A 24,738-nucleotide genomic window follows, 5' to 3' on the forward strand; every position below is an offset into this window, starting at 1 on the left:
AAAAGTGCCAGCAACAGAGAAACTTAATATGAAGCCAAGGAGGTGGCTACTCATGGAGGAATTTGGGAGAGATGGCTGAAACATATTTAACTAGTATTGGTTCTTGTGAATGCAATTGTGACTTTGCAACATGCTCACAGACATTGACAAACATATTAATTACCTCCTTCTTTCACCAGATACAAGTTTCTACTATCTTTCTTCTTATCAGAATCTTTGTTTCTGTTCATCTTTTGACCAATCTCATCCCTACTTAAAGCTCTAAACACATCCAATGTTTGATTATTTAATGTGAGTTCTGTACCAGCTTTTAAACATTCTTCTGCATTTTCCTTTTCCTGAAACACAAAATAACACTAACAATTCACTGTGATAATGCATACAACTATGAAATAATCAAAGAAATAAACTGACTTTTACAGTAAATTTATCAAAATCTGTAACAATGACGTTCTGGAAGTCAAGTGAATAACAATAAATCCACAGAAATTGTTCATGGGTGACGTTTCACGAAAGAACCATTTCTACAGCTAATCCATCATAAAGTCTTAAGGAACGTAATAGTAAATGGGTTTCATTGTCACTAAGTTAATCCCTGTCATACATGATTTTTACAACAGAAAAAAAAGAAAGAAAAATCTATGGATATAGTCAACAATAAACAGCATTACAATAATCTGGGGTGTTATCTTGAGGCAGGGGTCACAATATTCAGAGAAACAGTGAATTTGTTTCAAAAATTCAGTATACACAATGAGCTCTTATGCTAGCTGTCTAAACTCTGGAAATCCCGTAAATGTAAGTTATTACTTAATTGTGCAGTAGTAGTTTCTGTGACAATTCTAACAATATGTTGACTGAATAATTTGTGATTGGTATTTCAACAAGTTAAACAGGAGACAAGCCATCAACTAATTAATAGTTCTTTATCAAGTGTCATGTTCTCATGAACTATCTGGTTTGTAAATAGGTGCAGAGCCTTGTCAGACATGGCTTATTGAAAGCCAACAATATGACTCCCACACTGCAATCTGTCAATCAGAAAGTTACTTTATTCAACTTATGTAGGCAAATAGTATGAAATAATTATCTCAAATAATCTTAAGGACTGTACTATGAAACAGGAGAAACAGGATCCTAAGAAAACTACTTCATTAGTTTCCTAACATAGAATTACAGAAGACAGTTCAGTATCTGGACATGCTGCTGTTGTCGTCATGGTCTTCAGTCCAAGAACTTGTACGATGTAGTTCTTCATATTAGTCTATCCAGTGCAAGCCTCTTCCTCCCAAAATAACTACTGCAACCTACATACCTTTGTACCTGTTTACTGTATTCATACCTTGGTCTCCCTCTACAATTACCCCACTCACTTCCGTCCATTACCACACCGACAATTATTTGATACTTCAGGATATGTCCTACCAACTGATCCCTTCTTTTTGCCAAGGTGGGTCATAAGCTTCTCCCAAATCTGACACAGTACCTCCTCATTAGTAGCTCATTCTACCCATCTAATCTTCAGCTTTCTTCATTAGCACGACACTTCAAAAGCTTCTATTCTCTTCCCATCTGAACTGCTTACTGTCCACATTTAACTTCCATACAAGGTTACACTCCACACATGTGCTATTAAAAAAACTTCCTCTCTTTTAAATTTGTAGTGGATGTTAATAATTACTCTTTGTCAGAAAAGCTTTTCTTGCAACAGGCAGTCTGCAGTTTCTAACTTCTCTCTCTCTCTCTCTCTCTCTCTTCCCCATTATCAGTTCCCCCTGCCCAAATGGCATAACTCATTATTACATTCCATATCTCATTCCATAATCTAAATCCTTTATCTGATTCAACTCCTGTCCATTACCCTTGTTTTACTTGTTGAACAGTAAGGTGTATACAACCAGTTTTAATTGTGATGGTACAGTAGTGGTGTATATCTAACATCTGAAAGACAATGTGTTTGAGAGTAGCAAAATTAAAGAATTATCACCCTCACACATTGCAGTGAGAAACTAAACAGAATTGGTTATCACTCTTGTACTGAACTACTCAAGCTTACAAGAGAATTGCTGCTAAGCTTGGGTAAGACTGAGAAAAAAATAGGACACTGAAATGATGCAAATAGGTGAAAACCAACATTAGCTTGTTGACAGTTGAAATATTTATACCTTAAATTTTACAAACGCTGTTCCTTTAGAATGTTCTGTTAAAGGATCAATACATATCAGTGCATAAACCACAGAACCAAACTGTTCCATGCAGGATTTCAATTCTTCATTAGTTGCAGAAAATGGAACATTTTTCACAAATACTGTACAGCCTTCTGTTACATCATTGGAAATAATTCTTGGCTTTTTAAGTTTTTCTTCTGTAGGTTCCATCTGCCTGGAATAAAATAAAAGCAGTCAACAATAGGTAAAATAATTGATCGATTTAAACTTTGTTTTCTTAGTTCACACGATAAAAGAGGCATGGTTTTATAAAGTCACATGTTAAAGTCAAAACAATTAACCCGCGTCCAGTATAACTTGAACTAGTTTAAAAAGAACAATGAAATGCTTGCTTACAGGAAGAGAAGATGCTCTTATTTGAAAAATGAGCTGTGAAATAGATACTAAAATATGGACAAAGAAAAATAATATGCAGCAGCCTTAACAAAGTTCTGATATATATGAAACATGTGAAAACAGCAGTTACAGACAGGAACACAATTCCTGGAAAGGAAAAGGCTTGCTGCCTTTAAAACTATATGAAGAAGACAAGCTCATAAAATCAGGGCAAACAGAAGAATATCATATTGAAAACAGTATCAGATTAGATGTTTGACTGAATGCTTGCTGGAAGACCAGTAGTAAAAACTTTAAGGGTGGAGAAAACCACAGCAAACAATATGTTCTACTGCTGAATGTATCACAAAAACCAATGAAATAAAATTCCAGCATTAATAATATTGCTTGAGCAAAATAACATCATCAAACGGTAAATTGTAAGAAGAAGAAGAAGAAGAAGAAGAAGAAGAAGAAGAAAGGGGGAAAATTGGAAGCTGCTTACAGTGGCAGAATGAAAAACAAACAGATTAATATAAACAGACAATTTACCGAGAGGCAAGGACAGGAAATGTAAATAAGACAGGTGCTTACAGTGAGAAGAAGATTAAGCATATGTTTACATAAGTCATAAAAGTGCACTTTAGTTGAAGAAGACATCAATGATAAACTCTCCTGGGAAGTACAAGAACCATCTTAACATTTGCTTTAGGTGATCCTGGGAAGATTCAGGGACACACACACACACACACACACACACACACACACACACACACACACACACACACACACACACACACACACAGAGAGAGAGAGAGAGAGAGAGAGAGAGAGAGAGGAACAATAGAAAGCAGTGGAATTGGAAACTGATCACAAACTTGTTTAATGTATTGGCTGCTACAAGGCTGCTGGTGGTCACAGAAAAGCCTCATGCAGGAATTTCAGGGACCAAATGCTCACATTCTTCAGCTAGTTTACATCTGGAGGTAAGCATGTCTACAATGATGCATATGGCTTGTTGATAAAACTTACGACTTAGATGTCACACGGCCTGTAGATATAAATTCAATGGTTTGATACAGAAGACAAACTTTGATCACAGTTGTGTAATCTGATCGTTCTGTTTGATGTTAGTTTCTTGCACTTCTGTGTATTAGTCTGTATTCTTTGATTGTGTTGATAGTGGTTTATGCAAGAAATCAAGTATAGCTTGGTTTTGTTTTTTAGACTTATTATTTGGAAGATTTTCACTGAATTAAGTTATGTATTACTAATTATCACACAATTTCTATCCAACATAAAGTTGACGGCATATCTCTGAACTTTATTAATAGGTGAATACTATGAATAGTTTCAGTTCAAATGGATCACATACCAGAGTAGAGGCATATGCATTGACAAAAGGATACTCTAAGGCTATTGCAAAACTCACATTTTTAATCTGATTATTTGTAACTATTGGAGTGTCCTTACAAAGGAGGTGTAGTTGCTGACAAAGCTTATGGTGATGGAGATGACTGAGTAAGAATGTTAGCATTCTTGTGCAGAAGAAAATCAATCTGCAGCAACTATACCAATGGTAGTTGTGTGAAAGGGATTGTAACATATTAATCATGTACAATAAAGTTTTAAATCATCTTGTCCTATAGATAAGGTTGGGTGGTTGGTTTGGGGAAGGAGATCAGACAGCGAGGTCATAGGTCTCATCGGATTAGGGAAGGATGGGGAAGGAAGTCGGCCATGCCCTTTGAAAGGAACCATCCCGGCATTTGCCTGGAGAAATTTAGGGAAATCACGGAAAACCTAAATCAAGATGGCCGGACGCGGGATTGAACCGTCGTCCTCCCGAATGCGAGTCCAGTGTCTAACCACTGCGCCACCTCGCTAGGTCCTATAGATAAGAATCCTTTGAAATGACACCATGTTTTTAACATATGTTTGATGAGGAAATAATTAATTTGATAGTGGTTCATATGAAGAGAAATGGTGGACAGTTTTGAGACGACAACATTACAAATCACAGTGTGTGAATAAAGTGTTGGAATGCTATTTATCCTGAAGGACTCTAGGGTTTTTGGAACTGTTATTCACTAAAAAGCAGAAACTGTTTTCAATTATTCCTGCATTGCATTTATTTTGAAGACAATAAGCCAGCTGGGTAGGTTGATGAAACTTACGTCGGAAAATATCAGACATGTTGCAGAGGAGTCATTGTCCAGAGTACGCTTCATGTGAAACTGTAGCCACAAGTGGAACAATAGTACCATTTAAAGTAATAATTTCACCCTACAGAGGGTGACTTGTATAGGTTACATAACTTTGCACCCAAAAATCTGACAGAGAAATACAAGCTAACTGTGCCGATGGAGCCAAACAGCTACTATTGGTAATTACTACAAATCAGTTCCTCTCACAAAACAACTCTTTGGAAAAAAGGGGAATTGTAGGGAAAGAGTTCACAGAACAATGCAGATGCTGTATACGGCAATCAGGTAAGAAGGACCAATTTGGAAATAATAGATACCCAGCAGGCATTATGGATGGCGAAGATATTTCAGAACAAATGACTACTTACTCTTCACTTTTGTGAATAACAACACAATTGTACCGTAAAATAAATGTAAATATTTTTTGAAGATTTTTTGTGTTGAACACACCCACACCTATAGGAAGCCAACGAGGAAGAAAATAGAAAACACTTACTTGAAGTGTTCAGAAATCGATAGCTATTGCAAGGATGTATGAGCCAGAAAAGTTTACCACAAACCATTCATCCAGTAGCACACCAGTGCCCAACATTGTACAAGAATAAAAGCTAAACAGGGAATTACAAAAGAACTTACAGAAATTTTATCAAAAGATTTTAACAATCTAGTGCTGTTTGAAAAGAAGCCCTGATAACATGCTGTACACAACTTTGTACAAGTTACTCATGATTGCCAATTGTGGCTGTTTGCAAATGTACTGTTTGTGTTGTGTTTCAATACTTATGATGTAGGCAATGGTTTGAAAATGGACATCATGTCCAAAACTGTAAACCAAAAATACTTCCAACAGAATTACAAAAACAGGTTTAACAAAAATAAGATGCTGGCCCATTACTTCCTGCATCATCGTGAAGGTTCAAAAACCATTTGCACTTTGCAACTGTCCTAGTTATGTCATGGGTTCTATTACTATAGGAATTCAGTGGCTGTATAGAATAATGAGGGCAGTATGATAATATTGAAGGATTCCTGGTGACTTGACAAAGAAAATTGTTGTATTTAAGATAGGTAAGAAGGCTTTCAGCGAGAACTACAGTGGAATAGCATCACTGTGCCAATGCATGAAGATTTATGAAAAGAAAATATTTCAGAAAATCAGGAACAAGATAAAACTTCACTTAAAAACAGAACTAGGAGGATTTTGCCCTATAAGATCAACTACAGGTGCCACATTTACTGCTAGATAGGTAGTAGAACAGAAATGGGAATTTAGGAAACACTGTAGTTGCATTCATACATACAAAAAAGGCTTACAAAACTGTTAGAAAGTTAGTGAAGCTTGACATGGTCAGGGGGACAGATGGTGGTCTCAGTGTGGTTTATTAAATAAAAAGTTTTTTAATAAAAAATTTTTAATGCCTAAACCAAAATTTTCCTATTACAATTAACATTTGATAACTAGTTTCAGTTGCTACCTGCAACCATCTTGAGATCATTCAAAATATGAAAAGGTGGTGAATAAGCAATGGAAAGCATTGTTAGCTATAGTCATCCAACAACATATGTTTTGACGTTTCTAGTCAGACTGGTGGTGTGCAGTGTTCTTATATTACCCTTAATTTGTGCATATTTTATAAAGATGACTAAGCTATATGCCACGCAGGATCATTCTTGTGAAAGCCAGGCTACAGAACAGCTGACAGTTTTTGGAGCCATTGCATATAATGCTCTCACGATAATACCTGTTATACTGTTGCAAGTAATGAGCCTTTGATCCAACTTCTACTGATAATGGACAATTTCCTATATGATCATCAACCTGCAAAATTACCATATATCTACAACCTGGCTTGCTCACAGTGACATTTTCAGCTATGTACTGTTATTGTTTTGGTAGTTACAAATGCATGACAACAGCAAATGATGATCTCCAATGTTCATTAACGGTCTTTTAATATTTTGAATGATCTGAAGATGGAAGCAGATAGTAACTGAAACTAGTAACTGAAATTAATTGTGATAGGAAAATTGTGGAGTAGGCATTAAAAGTTTTTACTTTTAATTTTTTTTATTTCATAAATTGTTATAATGGAAGAGACATGGCAAGGTCTGAATAGACTGGAACTTTCAAAAGGAATGGAACTCAGAATCAAAAACACTTAATTGTGTCATAATAGATGGCAAAAATCAGAAAGGTATTGAACAGATAGAGGGGTTCGACAGTGAAGTATGCTCTCCACTGTTCTTCAATACAGCCATGGACAACATTGTAAGTAAAGTTCCCATGGTCAACAACAAATGATATGAAAGTCATACCACATTTCAACAGTTTTATGATTTGTGAAATCAATGAGCAGAAATTGAAGGAACAACTAAATACCTGATAGAGGGTAGCTGAAGAAGCACATATGGCTCGGAAATAAATGGAAGGCGGGGTAATGAAAATCAGCAGTAAAAATGAAAGAATGAGGGATAAACATTGTAATGTAAAAATTATTGAAGTAGTAAATACTTTCATCAAATGTCTACAAAGTAAGCTAACCAAGAAAGGAAACATCAATAATGAATATTTGGAGAGGACAGAAAACTGCTTGAAATTTTGTTACTGAGTGTCCGACATAATTTTGGAATTGGAAAATATCTGCCAAAAACAATATCACAATGTACAAGTCATGTTGCTTACAAATTTTGACCAATCAATCAGTATGTTGGATAAAGAAAGATGTGAGGAGAAAACAAGTACAGAGATGCCCTTTCTATGAGAGATCCAGAGTAAGACGAGAAGACACACGATGAGGAATTAAATGACATGAAACACTCATCAAATCAATTCCCTAAAAGAAGCTATGGGAAGAAATAGGCTGAAATAGTTTGGCCACTACAAAAGAAGGGAACAAGAAAGACTTCAAAGAAGGGCTCTCAAATGGACAATATCCAGAAGAAGAGAATCTGGAAAATCATGAACAAGATGGAGGGACTAGCTGAAGGATGAAGTGAATCTAAGAGAACAACAATGGGAGAGGGAATACTGGACTGTGGGCAAAAAAGAAGATTCAAAGATGCTCTGTGAATGACCTGCATAAGCAGAAACGTTTTTGGAAGATGAAGAAGAAGACAAGAGGCAGAAACAGAATAAGAGAAATTGGGTACCTCAGTGACATAGTGGCAAGATTTATGAAGACCTACCTGAATTTGAAATAGGTACATACACTTTACAACTGGTATTGCACCCACACACTTGTTTCTTTGTTGGAATTAAACTCTATGCCCTGGAGCCAAACAATGGCTGCACTGTTGTTGTTGTTGTTGTTGTTGTTGTCTTCAGTTCTGAGACTGGTTTCATGCAGCTCTCCATGCTACTCTATCCTGTGCAAGCTTCTTCATCTCCCAGTACTTACTGCAGCCTACATCCTTCTGAATCTGCTTAGTGTATTCATCTCTTGGTCTTCCTCTATGGATTTTACCCTCCACGCTGCACTCCAATACTAAATTGGTGATCCCTTGATGCCTCTGAACATGTCCTACCAACTGATCCTTTCTTCCAGTCAAGTTGTGCCACAAACTTCTCTTCTCCCCAATTCTATTCAATACCTCCTCATTAGATATGTGATCCACCCATCTAATCTTCAGCATTTTTCTGGAGCACCACATTTGCAAACCTTCTATTCTCTTCCTGTCCAAACTATTTATCGTCCATGTTTCACTTCCATACATGGCTACACTCCATACAAATACTTTCAGAAACGACTTCCTGACACTTAAATCTATAACTAGATGTTAACAAATTTCTCCTCTTCAGAAATGCTTTCCTTGCCATTGCCAGTCTACATTTTATATCCTCTCTACTTCAACCATCATCAGTTATTTTCCTCCCCAATTAGCAAAACTCACTTACTGCTTTAAGTGTCTCATTTCCTAATCTAATTCCCTCAGCATCACACGAGTTAACTCGACACTACATTCCATTATCCTCGTTTTGCTTTTGTTGGTGTTCATCTTACATCCTCCTTTCAAGACACTGTCCATTACGTTCAACTATTCTCCCAAGTCCCTTGCTGTCTCTGACAGAATTACGTCATCGGTGAACCTCAAAGTTTTTATTTCTTCTCCATGGATTTTAATACCTACTCCGAATTTTTCTTTTGTTTCCTTTACTGCTTGCTCAATATACAGAATGAATAACATTGGTGAGATGCTACAACCCTGTCTCACTCCCTTCCCAACCACTGCTTCCCTTTCATGTCCCGTAACTGCCATCTGGTTTCTGTACATATTGTAAATAGCCTTTTGCTCCCTGTATTTTACCCCTGCCACTTTCATAATTTGAAAGAGAGTATTTCAATCAACATTGTCAGAAGCTTTCTCTAAGTTTACAAATTCTAAAAACATAGGTTTGCCTTTTCTTAAGCTAGCTTCTAAGATAAGTCGTATTGCCTCACGTGTTCCAATATTTCTACTGAATCCAAACTGATCTTCCCCGAGGTCGGCTTCTACCAGTTTTTCCATTCGTCTGTAAAGAATTCACGTTAGTTTTTTGTAGCCATGACTTATTAAAAAATAGTTCGGTAATTGTCACATTTGTCAACACCTGCTCCCTTTGGGATTGGAATTATTATATTCTTCTTGAAGTCTGAGGGTATTTTGCCTGTCTCATACACTTTGCTCACCAGATGGTAGAGTTTTGTCAGGACTGGCTCTCCCAAGGCCGTCAGTAGTTCTAATGGAATGTTGTCTACTCCCAGGGCCTTGTTTTGACTTTGGTCTTTTAGTGCTCTGTCAAACTCTTCACGCAGTATCATATCTTCCATTTCATCTTCATCTACATCCTCTTCTATTTCCATAATATTGCCCTCAAGTACATCGCCCTTGTATAGACCTTTCTGCTTTCCTTTCTTTGCTTAGAACTGGATTTCCATCTGAGCTCTTGATATTCATACACGTGGTTCTCTTTTCTCCAAAGGTCTCTTTAATTTTCCTGTAGGCAGTATCTATCTTACCCCTAGTGAGGTAAGCCTCTACATCCTTACATTTATCCTCTAGCCATCCCTGCTTAGCCATTTTGCACTTCCTGTCGATCTCATTTTTGAGATGTTTGTATTCCTTTTTGCCTGCTTCATTTACTGCAATTTTATATTTACTCCTTTCACCAATTAAATTCAATATTTCTTCTGTTACCCAAGGATTTCTGCTAGCTCTCGCCTTTTTACCTTCTTGATCCTCTGCTGCTTTCACTACTTCATCCCTCAAAGCTACCCATTCTTCTTCTATTGTATTTCTTTCCCCCATTCCTGTCAATTGTTCCCTTATGCTCTCCCTGGAACTCTGTACAACCTCTGGTTTAGCAAGATTATCCAGGTCCCATCTCCTTAAAACTGCCACCTTGTTGCAGTTTCTCCAGTTTTAATCTACAATTCGCAACCAATAGATTGTGGTCAGAGTCCACATCCAACCCTGGAAATGTCTTACAATTTAAAACCTGGTTCTTAAATCTCTGTCTTAAAATTATATAATGTATATGAAACCGGTAACTATTTCCAGGTTTCTTCCATGTATACAACCTTCTTTTATAATTCTTGAACCAAGTGATAGCTATAATTAAGTTATGCTCTGTGGAAAATTCTACCAGGCGGCTTCCTCTTTTATTTCTTCCCCCCAATCCATATTCACCTGCTACGTTTCCTTCTCTTCCTTTTCCTACTATCGAATTCCAGTCACCCATGACTATTAAATTTTCGTCTCCCTTCACTATCTGAACAATTTCTTTTATCTCATCATACATTTCTTCAATTTCTTCATTATCTGCATAGCTAGTTGGTATATAAACTTGTACTACTGTAGTAGGCGTGGGCTTCGTGTCTATCTTGGCCACAATAAGGCATTCACTATGCTGTTTGTAGTAGCTTACTTGCACTCCTATTTTTTATTCATTATTAAACCTACTCCAGCATTACCCCAATTTGATTTTGTATTTATAACCCTGTATTCTTCCCCCCATGAACCATGGACCTTGCCGTTGGTGGGGAGGCTTGCGTGCCTCAGCGATACAGATGGCCGTACCGTAGGTGCAACCACAACGGAGGGGTATCTGTTGAGAGGCCAGACAAACGTGTGGTTCCTGAAGAGGGGCAGCAGCCTTTTCAGTAGTTGCAGGGGCAACAGTCTGGATGATTGACTGATCTGGCCTTGCAATATTAACCAAAATGGCCTTGCTGTAATGGTACTGTGAACGGCTGAAAGCAAGGGGAAACTACAGCCGTAATTTTTCCCGAGGACATGCAGCTTTACTGTATGATTAAATGATGATGGCATCCTCTTGGGTAAAATATTCCGGAGGTAAAATAGTCCCCCATTCGGATCTCCGGGCGGGGACTACTCAGGAGGATGTCGTTATCAGGAGAAAGAAAACTGGCGTTCTACGGATCGGAGCGTGGAATGTCAGATCCCTTAATCGGGCAGATAGGTTAGAAAATTTAAAAAAGGGAAATGGATAGGTTAAAGTTAGATATAGTGGGAATTAGTGAAGTTCGGTGGCAGGAGGAACAAGACTTCTGGTCAGGTGACTACAGGGTTATAAACACAAAATCAAATAGGGGTAATGCAGGAGTAGGTTTAATAATGAATAGGAAAATAGGAATGCGGGTAAGCTACTACAAACAGCATAGTGAACGCATTATTGTGGCCAAGATAGATACGAAGCCCACACCTACTACAGTAGTACAAGTTTATATGCCAACTAGCTCTGCAGATGATGAAGAAATTGAAGAAATGTACGATGAAATAAAAGAAATTATTCAGATAGTGAAGGGAGACGAAAATTTAATAGTAATGGGTGACTGGAATTCGAGTGTAGGAAAAGGGAGAGAAGGAAACATAGTAGGTGAATATGGATTGGGGCTAAGAAATGAAAGAGGAAGCCGCCTAGTAGAATTTTGCACGGAGCACAACTTAATCATAGCTAACACTTGGTTTAAGAATCATGAAAGAAGGTTGTATACATGGAAGAACCCTGGAGATACTAAAAGGTATCAGATAGATTATATAATGGTAAGACAGAGATTTAGGAACCAGGTTTTAAGTTGTAAGACATTTCCAGGGGCAGATGTGGACTCTGACCACAATCTATTGGTTATGACCTGTAGATTAAAACTGAAGAAACTGCAAAAATGTGGGAAATTAAGGAGATGGGACCTGGATAAACTGAAAGAACCAGAGATTGTACAGAGTTTCAGAGAGAGCATAAGGGAACAATTGACAGGAATAGGGGAAAGAAGTACAGTAGAAGAAGAATGGGTAGCTCTGAGGGATGTAGTAGTGAAGGCAGCAGAGGATAAAGTAGGTACAAAGACGAGGGCTGCTAAAAATCCTTGGGTAACAGAAGAAATATTGAATTTAATTGATGAAAGGAGAAAATATAAAAATGCAGTAAATGAAGCAGGCAAAAAGGAATACAAACGTCTGAAAAATGAGATCGACAGGAAGTGCAAAATGGCTAAACAGGGATGGCTAGAGGACAAATGTAAGGATGTAGAAGCTTATCTCACTAGGGGTAAGATAGATACTGCCTACAGGAAAATTAAAGAGACCTTTGGAGAGAAGAGAACCATGTGTATGAATATCAAGAGCTCAGATGGCAACCCAGTTCTAAGCAAAGAAGGGAAGGCAGAAAGGTGGAAGGAGTATATAGAAGGTTTATACAAGGGCGATGTACTTGAGGACAATATTATGGAAATAGAAGAGGATGTAGATGAAGACGAAATGGGAGATACGATACTGCGTGAAGAGTTTGACAGAGCACTGAAAGACCTGAGTCGAAACAAGGCCCCCGGAGTAGACAACATTCCATTAGAACTACTGACGGCCTTGGGAGAGCCAGTCATGACAAAACTCTACCAGCTGGTGAGCAAGATGTATCAGACAGGCGAAATACCCTCAGACTTCAAGAAGAATATAATAATTCCAATCCCAAAGAAAGCAGGTGCTGACAGATGTGAAAATTACCGAACTATCAGTTTAATAAGCCACGGCTGCAAAATACTAACGCGAATTCTTTACAGACGAATGGAAAAACTGGTAGATGCAGACCTCGGGGAGGATCAGTTTGGATTCCGTCGAAATGTTGGAACACGTGAGGCAATACTGACCTTACGACTTATCTTAGAAGAAAGATTAAGAAAAGGCAAACCTACGTTTCTAGCATTTGTAGACTTAGAGAAAGCTTTTGACAATGTTGACTGGAATACTCTTTTTCAAATTCTAAAGGTGGCAGGGGTAAAATACAGGGAGCGAAAGGCTATTTATAATTTGTACAGAAACCAGATGGCAGTAATAAGAGTCGAGGGGCATGAAAGGGAAGCAGTGGTTGGGAAAGGAGTGAGACAGGGTTGTAGCCTCTCCCCGATGTTATTCAATCTGTATATTGAGCAAGCAGTAAAGGAAACAAAAGAAAAATTTGGAGTAGGTATTAAAATTCATGGAGACGAAGTAAAAACTTTGAGGTTCGCCGATGACATTGTAATTCTGTCAGAGACGGCAAAGGACTTGGAAGAGCAGTTGAACGGAATGGACAGTGTCTTGAAAGGAGGATATAAGATGAACATTAACAAAAGCAAAACGAGGATAATGGAATGTAGTCAAATTAAATCGGGTGATGCTGAGGAAATTAGATTAGGAAATGAGACACTTAAAGTAGTAAAGGAGTTTTGCTATTTAGGAAGTAAAATAAGTGATGATGGTCGAAGTAGAGAGGATATAAAATGTAGACTGGCAATGGCAAGGAAAGCGTTTCTGAAGAAGAGAAATTTGTTAACATCGAATATAGATTTATGTATCAGGAAGTCGTTTCTGAAAGTATTTGTTTGGAGTGTAGCCATGTATGGAAGTGAAACATGGACGATAACTAGTTTGGACAAGAAGAGAATAGAAGCTTTCGAAATGTGGTGCTACAGAAGAATACTGAAGATAAGGTGGATAGATCACGTATCTAATGAGGAGGTATTGAATAGGATTGGGGAGAAGAGAAGTTTGTGGCACAACTTGACTAGAAGAAGGGATCGGTTGGTAGGACATGTTTTGAGGCATCAAGGGATCACAAATTTAGCATTGGAGGGCAGCGTGGAGGGTAAAAATCGTAGAGGGAGACCGAGAGATGAGTACACTAAGCAGATTCAGAAGGATGTAGGTTGCAGTAGGTACTGGGAGATGAAGCAGCTTGCGCAGGATAGAGTAGCATGGAGAGCTGCATCAAACCAGTCTCAGGACTGAAGACAACAACAACAACAACCCTGTATTCACCTGACCAAAAGTCTTGCTCCTCCTGCCACCAAACTTCATTAATTCCCACTATATCTAACTTTTATCCATTTCCCTTTTTAAATTTTCTAACCTACCTGCCTGATTAAGGGATCTGACATTCCATGCCTGATCCGTAGAATGCCAGTTTTCTTTCTCCTGATAACGACATCCTCTTCAGTAGTCCTCGCCCAGAGATCCAAATGGGGGACTATTTTACCTCCGGAATATTTTACCCAAGAGGACGCCATCATCATTTAACCATACAGTAAAGCTGCATGCCCTCGGGAAAAACTGTGGCTGTAGTTTCCCCTTGCTTTCAGCTGTTCGCAGTACCTGCACAGCAAGGCCATTTTGGTTAGTGTTACAAGGCCAGATCAGTCAATCACCCTGACTGTTGCCCCTGCAACTACTGAAAAGGCTGCTGCCCCTCTTCAGGAACCACATGTTTGTCTGGCCTCTCAACAGATACCCCTCCTTTGTGGTTGCACGTACGGGTGGCTATCTGTATTGCTGAGGCACGCAAGCCTCCCCACCAACGGCAATGTATATGGTTCATAAAGCATGAGAAAGACAAAGGTTTCCCGAACAACTATCTTCCGATATTGCTCTTATGTCAGCTATAGAAACTTCTTGAATGACTGATACTGAACCAAATAGCAGGCATTTTGGACCCAAAGCTCACCCCCCAACAGGCCAATTTCAGATCATGACAATATTACATAGCTAAACCTTGTGCCTTACTAACACATAGAAGGACATGACACTAAACAAATAACAAGACTAGCCTTGGTCTAACTAAGCTCTGCAAACAACACAGTGAATCATAGGTCACTTACTACAAAAGTGTTTGACAGTCTTTAAGATTGCCAGCTTATAAAAACAAAACAGGCATTCTATGGCATGCTGGAGAGTAAACACAGGTAATGGAGAGAGCAGAAAAATAGTCTTGTCCAAGGCAGTGGCCTGCCCCCCCCCCCCCCCCCCCCTTTAATCGATCTGTATAACAATGACCAACCAACACCAAATTACAGGACCCACTTCCCATATGCCAATGATCTGGCCATAATAGCTCAAGGAAAGATTTTTGATGAGGTAGACCAAAACATAGAACATGCTGTAAGCACGATGTCAGAAGAATACCAGGAAAATTCCTTTAAATTAATCCCTCAAAGATACCAGTCAGCAGCTTCCATCATCACCCAAAAAAAGCAAACCAAAACCTTGAATGTAACCTAGAATAGCATCAGCCAGAAACACATTGATAAACTGACATACTTGGGTGTCGTACATGACCAGGCATTGATATATAACTGCAAGAAGACTCATTATGAAGTCACAGCAACAAATAACGCACTGACAAAATTAGTTAAGAACCAACGGGGAGGCAAACCAATCGAGCTGAGAACTACAGCCCAGGCACTGTGTTTCTCCACAACAGAATATGATTGCTCAGTCCAGATCTATTCATGTCAAAAAGATCAATTTAAGCTTAAATAAAATATGCTGTTCAATAACTGTTTGCATGAGATGCATGCCCCTCAACAAGCTATACAAGGGGCCAGATTCACGGACACCAAATCTTGAAGGTCCAACCAAGAACACACTGAAAAGCTTATCCATAGCTTCAATGAATGCCATAGCTTATTTGGAACTACCTATGGACTATATAAATCTCAAATCCCAAGAGAGATTCTTGAGCAAAGAACTTATCAAACGTGCAAATGATTACCCTCAACTACGGGGGATGCCAAGTGGCAAGAGCCTGAGACGGAAGATTTGGAGGAGCCTGAACTGCCTCAGAAGAGACATAGCACCAGTGAAGGCAACCCTTATAATGTGGGACCTTAGGGATGAATATGATTACAGATGTCATTGTGGTGAATATTGGGATATAGAACATGATCTGACCTGTCCTAACTGTTTCAATACATGTACCACCAATCAATTATGGCAGGGAAGCATGGAAGCACTGCATGTAGGTCAATTCTGAACAACAAAGGAAATACAGTTTATAACATTTGAAACAATGTTTTCCGTTAAGTGTTGCAATGACAGAAAAATGTGGATCAATACTAAAGAAGAACTCCAGATCAAAAAGACTAATTGGACAACTTCTGTAAAAATTAAGATGCCACAATGTGTTGTTTACAACTTACATTTCCGGGCATTTGATCTCTCTGATATGCTATGGATAAACTGGATTACTGCAAATGACTATGAAATGGAATACACAATTATTTTCCATGATCTGCCCTGTCCTAACATAAATGCTCAAGCTCTCCACAGAGACACAAAAGTGGAAAAAATATTCATAACAAGGTTTTGTCTGAACTTGTAAAACAGTTTCCACCACTATAGATAAATGTAAATGAAGGCACTCTCATGATAATTCTCTATTATTCAAAGGGAGGTATTTCCTAAATTTTATTCAAAGTGATCATCCACGAGATGGCATACTGATGTTTAGAAGTGCAGTTTGCTTGAAACTGAAAGTGTGCCAAGAAACCAGGTATAAATGCAAACCATGGAACATACCACTGTATTCTGTACAAGCATTTTTCTCAAACCATTCAGAATAAATAACCATCACATATTGCTCAGGAAAGATAAAATTATAAAATTATGACTCTAAAATTCATTTCAAAATTTATGTTAAGTGCAGAAGGGAACTCTTAATTTACCGTAACATTCACAGAACACTTAATGTGTCAGCACCATTGATAATAAATTTAACAACAAACACACAATAGAAGGCAAAAATAAACAAATAAATAAAAAAATCATAAATTTTCTCACTCATCCTCTGTGATAAGTTCATCATCTTCAGACTCATCTGAGCTGTTCTCTGCTTTGATAACCTTAGAAGAGTCATTTGATGTGCTTTCTTCTTTGGCAACCTTATCAGACTCAAAGCCTGATTCAGAATCACTTTCATCTTTTATAGATGCTTGTGATGATATCTCAGATTTGATATCTGCTTTGGATTCATCTTCTTCTTTAATTGTCATGTCTTTCTCATTTTTTGTAGCCTCAATATACTTTGTATGAGGAACAGCCCAATCAATAACAACAGTTCTACCTGAAAGGAGATCACAGCAGCTGAATACAGTCTGAAAAACAACGTAAAATGAGTACATGAAGAAACAAACAATTGTCCTAAAGATGAAAATTCCAAGTGTTAAGTAAGCACAAATTTTAGATAGCTGCTGACTCATCAAATTTCCATCCCCTGGCAGAAAAAAATTTAAGACATGCTTCACTGTTGTGTAACAGTCATTAGAGGAGACAAGGATGAAACTGGGCACGGCAGTGGGTGGAAGGGGGTCAGCATGGGGAAAAAGTGTACAACAGGGGGATACACTGAAGATCCAACCAATTGGAGGGGGCCATTTCATTCTCCGCAAATAGCAAAAGCCAAGAAATCTGCATTAAAACTGTAAATGCATCATCCAGGCTACTGGTTAATGTGTTTCACTCAGCTCAGTATCAAAGGACAGATTAAACCTGAGTATGGTGGTGCAATTTGTGAGGCATATTTCCACATCTGGATCTGTATTTGTATCCAGATTCTCTCAGACACAAATCTATCATTATATTGTGATGGCACCTTGCTCAGTTGTAATTAAAGGGCACACAGGAAGACAAAGAGTGAGTCCATCTCTTTGAGACAAAGCACCTGCAAGCCCAGTTACCAGTTAACTGCTGACCATTATTTGCTACCTTGGATGATAAACAGCATAGCCTTACACTTGATAAACATTTTTGGTGTAGGTAGAGCACTTTGTGGTTGGATACATAAGATTATGTGCGTCAGAAGACAGAAGTGAAAGAGATCAAGGCTTCCCATGCATGCAGTGTATGGCTTATTTCAAGAACTCCCACACTTAGATTATCCCCTACACTCCTCTCCTCTGACTAGCTAAGCACCAAGTTATACTGCATACATCTACTTTGCTGTATGGAAGTTTCTGGATGATGCTGTCAAACAGCACAGATTACTTCATCATCAGAGTTGTGTATAAGTTGCCTGGACATGTGTAAAATTTTTCTTGTGGTAAATATTTACTAAGAGATAATTAAAAGAAACTCATTAGACTTGGAATGAATGAAGGAAGATTTAAGTTTAACATCACATCAACAACATTCGAGGCAGATTACAGGCTCAGATCAGGAAAAAAGATAGGGAAGTCATTCAGCAGTGTCCTTTGTAAAGGAATCATCCCCATGTTTATCTTAAGCAGACGCAAAGAAGTCACACAACACCTAAGTCCGGGTTCACAGACAGGGATTTATAGCCTGGTCCTTTCAAAGACAAATCCAGTCTTACCAATGCACCACCAAGCTCTGTCTGAAACAAAGGGTGAGGCCACAAGTAACAAGTATTTGTGCCTTGGTGTAAAATGGAGTCTTGCTGCCATAATCAACTCATCAGTTGGACTTCTTGAGCACTTGGCTGTATATTCAAAATGTTCCAATCAACTGTCTTTATCTATGATGTTAATATGTACAATACGTCACTGATTTCAGAGTCGTGTAACTCCACTTCATTTGTCTATGTGACTCTCCAAATGAATCAATTGCGGAGTCCAGTGAACAATTCAAAAGTTGTACACAAATAAGATTTACTGGAAAGCCAGTCTTAGAAGTATATTAATCAGGGAGACACTTCCAATAAATATATTAAGTCAACCTTGCCACCATGTATGTGGTCACAAGGTGTCTTCCATTGAATGAACTGTCGTCACACACAAAGTTAATCAGACATACTTGTCCCAAACACTCCATATTATTCTGCAGTGGTTTCTGGTGTCTGCTCAGCACAAGTCAATGCACACACTCCATGAGGTTAAAATTCCTTGCATTGCATACAATAGTTTTAACAGAACACAGCAAGCTTCTTTGAGTGAAAGAAATAAAGATTGTATCTACCGAACAGGGTATATACTGAAAAGATAAAATGTATCCAAAAGTCCTCATAATGCTGTGTACAGAGAGAGGGATTTTGTCAGACTCTTTTACATTTTCCAATTACAACTACATTTTTCAAAATTAGATACAAATCAAGTACTTTACAAAAAAACATAAATTTTCAGTATTTATGTAAGAAAGATGAAGCAAATCAAAAGACAACAAGTACGATACTTCCAAGACATGAAATTAAGCAGTGTTAAAATACAAGAGACTATAAAAAGAAATTCATAGCAAAGTATTCATTAAGAATTAAACAGGTACCTATTAATGGTTTCCCACTGGAACCCAATATTGCTTTTGCTGCACTCTGCACCCTTTCAAACTGAATAAAGGCACAACCAACAAGTTTTCCGTCTGGTCTTTTCAGTAAATTAATTTCTGTGATATCTCCATATTTGCTAAAATGTTCTCGAAGGACATCTTCAGTTATCTGAAATGTTTTAAAGCAATTTATTTTAAACAAACTCAAATACAATGTCAATATTCAAAAAATGAAGTACTTTTAATACAAACGAGAGAAAAAGTATGGATAAAGAGTCAATGTGTAATTGGGATGTCCAGTAGCAGACAGGCATATAAAACTGATGTCGAGCTTATAGCTTAGCTTTCATCCAATGATCTTTTCCAAACCAAATAAACATACACATAATATGCATATCTGTGAACATGTGTGGGCTTATAATCAATGGGAAAAGAGAATGAAAAAATAAGACTTAAGGACCTGAAAAACATAACTTTATTGTGAAATAACAAATCAACAACAAAGATTTATGAAATCTGCTCAAAAATGAACATTTTTGAAATCAAGATTTGCTGTTGGTTAACATTCAGTATGATGGTGTTCCAACCCATGCATTTTAACATGCTTGGACCTGCCTCAGCATGCTGTCCATGTGGTCACTCCAGCTCTTCGAAGATGGCTCTCTTGAGGTTATTCACAGCTAGGAGGGTTCCAGTAATGACACAGTGCAAGTTTCAACTGGTCCCAAGCAAGGTGAATCAAATTTATGTCAGTGGATACCATATACCATTCTATTTGGTTGATTTCTGTCTCCTAGATGGTGCTCACCAGATGGGTATGGTGTGCTCATACATTACTGATGTTGATTATAGGACTGGACAATAGGTAGGAGGATTTAGTCCTGGCACTGCACAGCTCTCAAGTTACTCTCAATAGTGATCAGAGGCATCTAACATTTATACACAGAGAACTGTCCCACTGCTGGATCCGTGGGAGTGCACACCTGAGATGTGCATTGGTACCTGGCCACCTCCACACTCTTCTAAGACAGTCCTCCATGTGCCATGACGAACCCTGCACTCGTTAGTGAAGAGATAGCACTGACACAAGTTCCAGTCAAAGATGTCCCTTACCCACCTTCTTCTAAAACCACAAGATATTGCAAGCCAAAGTAAGAGGACTGACATGTCGAGCTCCACAGCTCAATAATAGGGCCTGTAATGGCAAGAAGAAGAGCCATATAATGATCTAATGAGCCATGACAGTGCCATTGTGGAAGAGAGACCACATGACCAAACAAATGTCATAGCTTCTTGGTGCCTTCACATGTAGTAAATCCCGACTGAGTAAATGCATCAGTCAGTCAGACTGACTATGTTTTATGTGAATTCTCACACTGAGTAAAGACTGATTTCTCTATTAAAGGCACAGGCAAACTAGGACAGGTTTCTTCTTCACATTCTGAGTTAGTATCTTAGTGTTGTGCTATAAATGAAATTGTAAAAGACTGCAGTAAAATGTAAACCCAGAGTTCAGTAGTTAAGTTTATTCAGCAATCATGAGATGATTTGGTTTAAAGTAAAGTTGAGCAGCATTACAGTTACATATCAATAATTTATCTTGAAAAATAATTTCATCCACAAGGAAAATTTTGAAAATTCTCTATATTCCATACACTATTCTGAAGCAGATTTCATTTGCATTTTGTGTTATTGGTTATGTGTAATTGCACCTACATAGTATCTTTGTTGTTGTTACTGTGTTGCAATTTGATGGTCAGATTAATGTCAGAAAAAATGACAGTATTAGGAAAAGGACAGGTTGCTACCCACCTTACAGAGGAGATGTTGAGTCGCAGACAGACAGACATAATAAAAAGACTGCTACACATGTGAGCTTTTGGCCAGAAGGCCTTCTCATAAAGAAGAAAAGAAGACAACTCACACACATTCTAGCAAGCACAACTTACACATGAACACTGTCTCTGGTCACCGAGTCTGGCCTCGGTGGCCAGAGACAGTGTTATTGTGTGTGCGAGTTGTACTTGCCTCAATGTGTGTGTGTGTGTGTGTGTGTGTGTGTGTGTGTGTGTGTGTGTTGTCTACTTTAGAAGACGACCTTTTGGCTAAAAGCTCACATGTTTAACAGTCTTTCTGTTGTACCTGCCTGCGACTCAACATCTCCTCTCTATGGTGAGTATCAATCCATCCTTTTCCTAATACTATCATTATTCCATTTTGGATTTTCCACTGTTTAATGTAAAGAAAAGTTTTATCTGAAAATTAACATGTTCAAAAAGTACAAGTCACAATGAGAACATGGTGTTGTTCGTGGTTTCTATATCTTCTTGGGATTAGTTGGTGAAAGTGTGGGGTGTATCAAAAAGAATCATCCGATTTAAAAAGAAAAAATCATAACTATTATGTTATTTGAGATGTGTGCATGAACAATGTACTGTTGCAAAGAGCAAACTCTTGAGTTTTACACTAGGTAGCAGGAGTGTGTGCCCACTCCAGTTCTAGAAAAATTTTGCTGGGACAACATAAAGCATTTTGTGTTCTACGTTTTGTGCAGTACGAGTCAATAACAACTATTCAGCGTGACTTTCATACTAGGTATGGTGTGGATCCTCCTACAGCACAGAGAATTAGATGATGGCATGAACAATCTTAGAAACAGGTTGCTTGCGTAAAGACAAATTGCCGGGCCGTCCCCAAGTGTCTGACACAGCCATCAAAAGCATCTGTCATAGTTTCACAAGGAATCCACAGAAATCCATTAGCCATGCAGCTTGACAGTTCAACATGCTCCCGATGTCTGTCTAGGGTGTGGCGCATAGATGTTTACACATGGAAGAGCAGGAGTTTTTAAATCAAAGGATTAATTAAAGATGGATCGGTCACACTGGACCATATGATCCAGCCTTATATTACTGGCCTCCAAGCTCACTGGACCTGACTGTATGTGATTTTTTTTCTTGTGGGGGATTGTAAAAGACTGTTTATGTGCCTCCATTACCAACAATAATGAATGAACTGAGACACCACATAACAGCAGCTGTGGAAGCTGTAACTTAAGTGTGGGAACAATTTGAATACCACACTGACATACACCGCACACCTCAAGGGGGGCATACTGGACACCTATGAAAAGGTATGAAAAAAAAGAAAAAAACTTTTTGAGTTTCCCATTCATCAAAAAACAAAATTCATTGTATATGTTTATTAGTTTCAGAAATACAGACATGCCAAATTGGATTATTCTTTTTGATACACCCTGTATTTCTGCATAGCTGGAATTTGTTACTTCTTACTATTACATTCTACAGTTGTGAAAATATCATTTTGACTCTTTTTTGAACTTTTAACTTATCTACAGAAACTCTGCACAGAAAAATGTTAAATTTCGTGAATGTCTGATTTGAATTGCTGACCATTTGCAATAACTACTAAACCTTACTTGTACAATGTAGACAAAAGAAGAGAAGGTAGAATGAAAATTAGCAGAACAGCAACTGCAACAACATTTCCTGATATACAACACATGTACACTATGCAGTACTGTAGAACTATATGTAAAATAGAGGAAAGGCAACCACTCACCTATAGCTGACTGATGTGTGGCGCATAGGAACATGCACCAGAAAACAGTCTTTATAGTATTTTCTGTTGTGTGTTTCTATGCACCGAACAGCATTCAGCTAAAGGTGACTGGTTGCCTTTCCTCTATGTATTACATATTATTCCATTCAGGAATTTCTGCTGTTGTAGTACTGTAGCTCTTTTAAACATGTTGTGTATAGTAAAGACAGACCTTAATCACATTTACACAAACCTTCATGTGATGGACGTTGAGTGAATGACTAGTGTGAATTTTCCTAAGTTTCCATATCTTTAGTGTCAACTATAGAAAGTGAAAGAGTTAAATTATCACAGGTACTTGTAGGTCTAATGCGTGCTAGTAGAGTCAATTCTATGTTGTGGGTTTAATTACGTCATGCCTATATGAATGTTACAATGTGATACTTTTTGATAACATCTTGTGGAGAGGAAGTGGATTACTGAATAAAAAAAATATAGGATGGCATTTCAAAAAAAGTTACAAGAATGGCAGTCATGCTGATCAATCCAGAATTATATTTTCACTCTGCAGCAGAGTGCGCACTGATATGAAACTTTCTGGCACATTAAAACTGTGTGCTGGACCGAGACTTGAATTCGGGACCTTTGCCTTTCACAGGCAAGTGCTCTACCATCTGAGCCACCCAAGCATGACCTGTCCTCACAGCTTCAATTCTGCCAGTACCTCATCTCCTACCTTCCAAACTTCACATAAGCATTCTGGTTCTTAGCGGCACTTCATCCAGAAGAGGAGGAAGAATTTGTCTGAAGAAATTGGCATATGCTGTGCCATTTTGACTACCATTGATGAAATAAGGGACAATAATTGTAGTACCAAGCATCCCACACCAGACGTGTTAACTCTCCATTGAAGCTGATGTTCCACCTGTCCAAGCCATCGTGATTTGTCGCTGGACTAATAATGCAAGTTCCATGTATTTACCTGTCCTTTGTTTGAGAAGGAACACTCAACGAGTAAATAGAACATTGGAGAAGAAGTTCGGGTTGGCGAGGATTTGCTGCTGTGCCCACTGACAGAACTGTACGTGATTCTGGAAATCATTCCCATGCCATTCTTGGTGTAGGTGTACATATACACTGGTTTTAGGAATGCCAATCTTGTGTTCAAGTTGTCGTCTGCTCACATGTGGATTCATAGCGATGGAAGCGAGAACAATAACTTTGGCAACTGTGTCTGTGTGAGTGCTATGACAATTGCATTGTCGTGGATTGAAACTTCCTGTTTCCTGAAGCATTGCAACAAGATGAGAAAACATCCATTGGGAAGGTGGGTACTTGTCAGCATATCGCTCTCTGTACAGTTCCGCTGCCTGCATAGCATTTCACCTACCTTCAACAACACCAATAAAAGAAATGTTATGTCAATGCAGTTTGTATGAAGCAAAGTCTTTACTGTATGCCTACTCTACACAACAGTATTTAAAAAGACTAAACTACTGTAGTATATTTACCCGTATATAAGAAAACAGTATTGCAATTACTGTTCTGTTAACTTACATTCACCATTTATGAGTAGCATTTCTACCTTCTCTTCACTGGTGTACATTCTACTCACACAACTCTTCAACCGACGATGATTGACAGGATGACGGGTGAGCATTCTACTTATGTTTACATTTGTCCTCTGTGAACGTCAGCACGTGGATGTGTTCCATTACCCCGAGTACCTGCACTAAGTGCTGGGAGTGTCAATGCCAATTTTGTGTTATATAATCAATAACATTGTGTTTCAGTGAATGGTACACTGTGATACATTTTTGAGTATGGTTTTAGGATAGGAAATGAATTACCAAATAAAAAATACAGGGTGCCATTTAAAAAAACCATACCGCTGTTTATATCCT

At 38.2% G+C, this 24,738-nt stretch overlaps 1 protein-coding gene across 1 annotated transcript in view; it reads right to left on the reverse strand.

The window, feature by feature from the left end:
• Window positions 1-24,738, reverse strand: part of LOC126281251 (RNA-binding protein 28) — a 103,346-nt gene that overhangs the window by 22,111 nt on the left and 56,497 nt on the right. Inside the window, exons 7-10 of the mRNA XM_049980043.1 lie at window positions 19,274-19,442; window positions 16,838-17,120; window positions 2,166-2,382; window positions 164-338 (exon numbers count right to left, since the gene is read on the reverse strand). Coding sequence (XP_049836000.1) covers window positions 164-338; window positions 2,166-2,382; window positions 16,838-17,120; window positions 19,274-19,442 — 844 coding nt within the window. The remainder of the gene's footprint in view (window positions 1-163; window positions 339-2,165; window positions 2,383-16,837; window positions 17,121-19,273; window positions 19,443-24,738) is intronic.

Source organism: Schistocerca gregaria, chromosome 7, assembly GCF_023897955.1.
Source record: "Schistocerca gregaria isolate iqSchGreg1 chromosome 7, iqSchGreg1.2, whole genome shotgun sequence".
Taxonomy (NCBI): domain Eukaryota; kingdom Metazoa; phylum Arthropoda; class Insecta; order Orthoptera; family Acrididae; genus Schistocerca; species Schistocerca gregaria.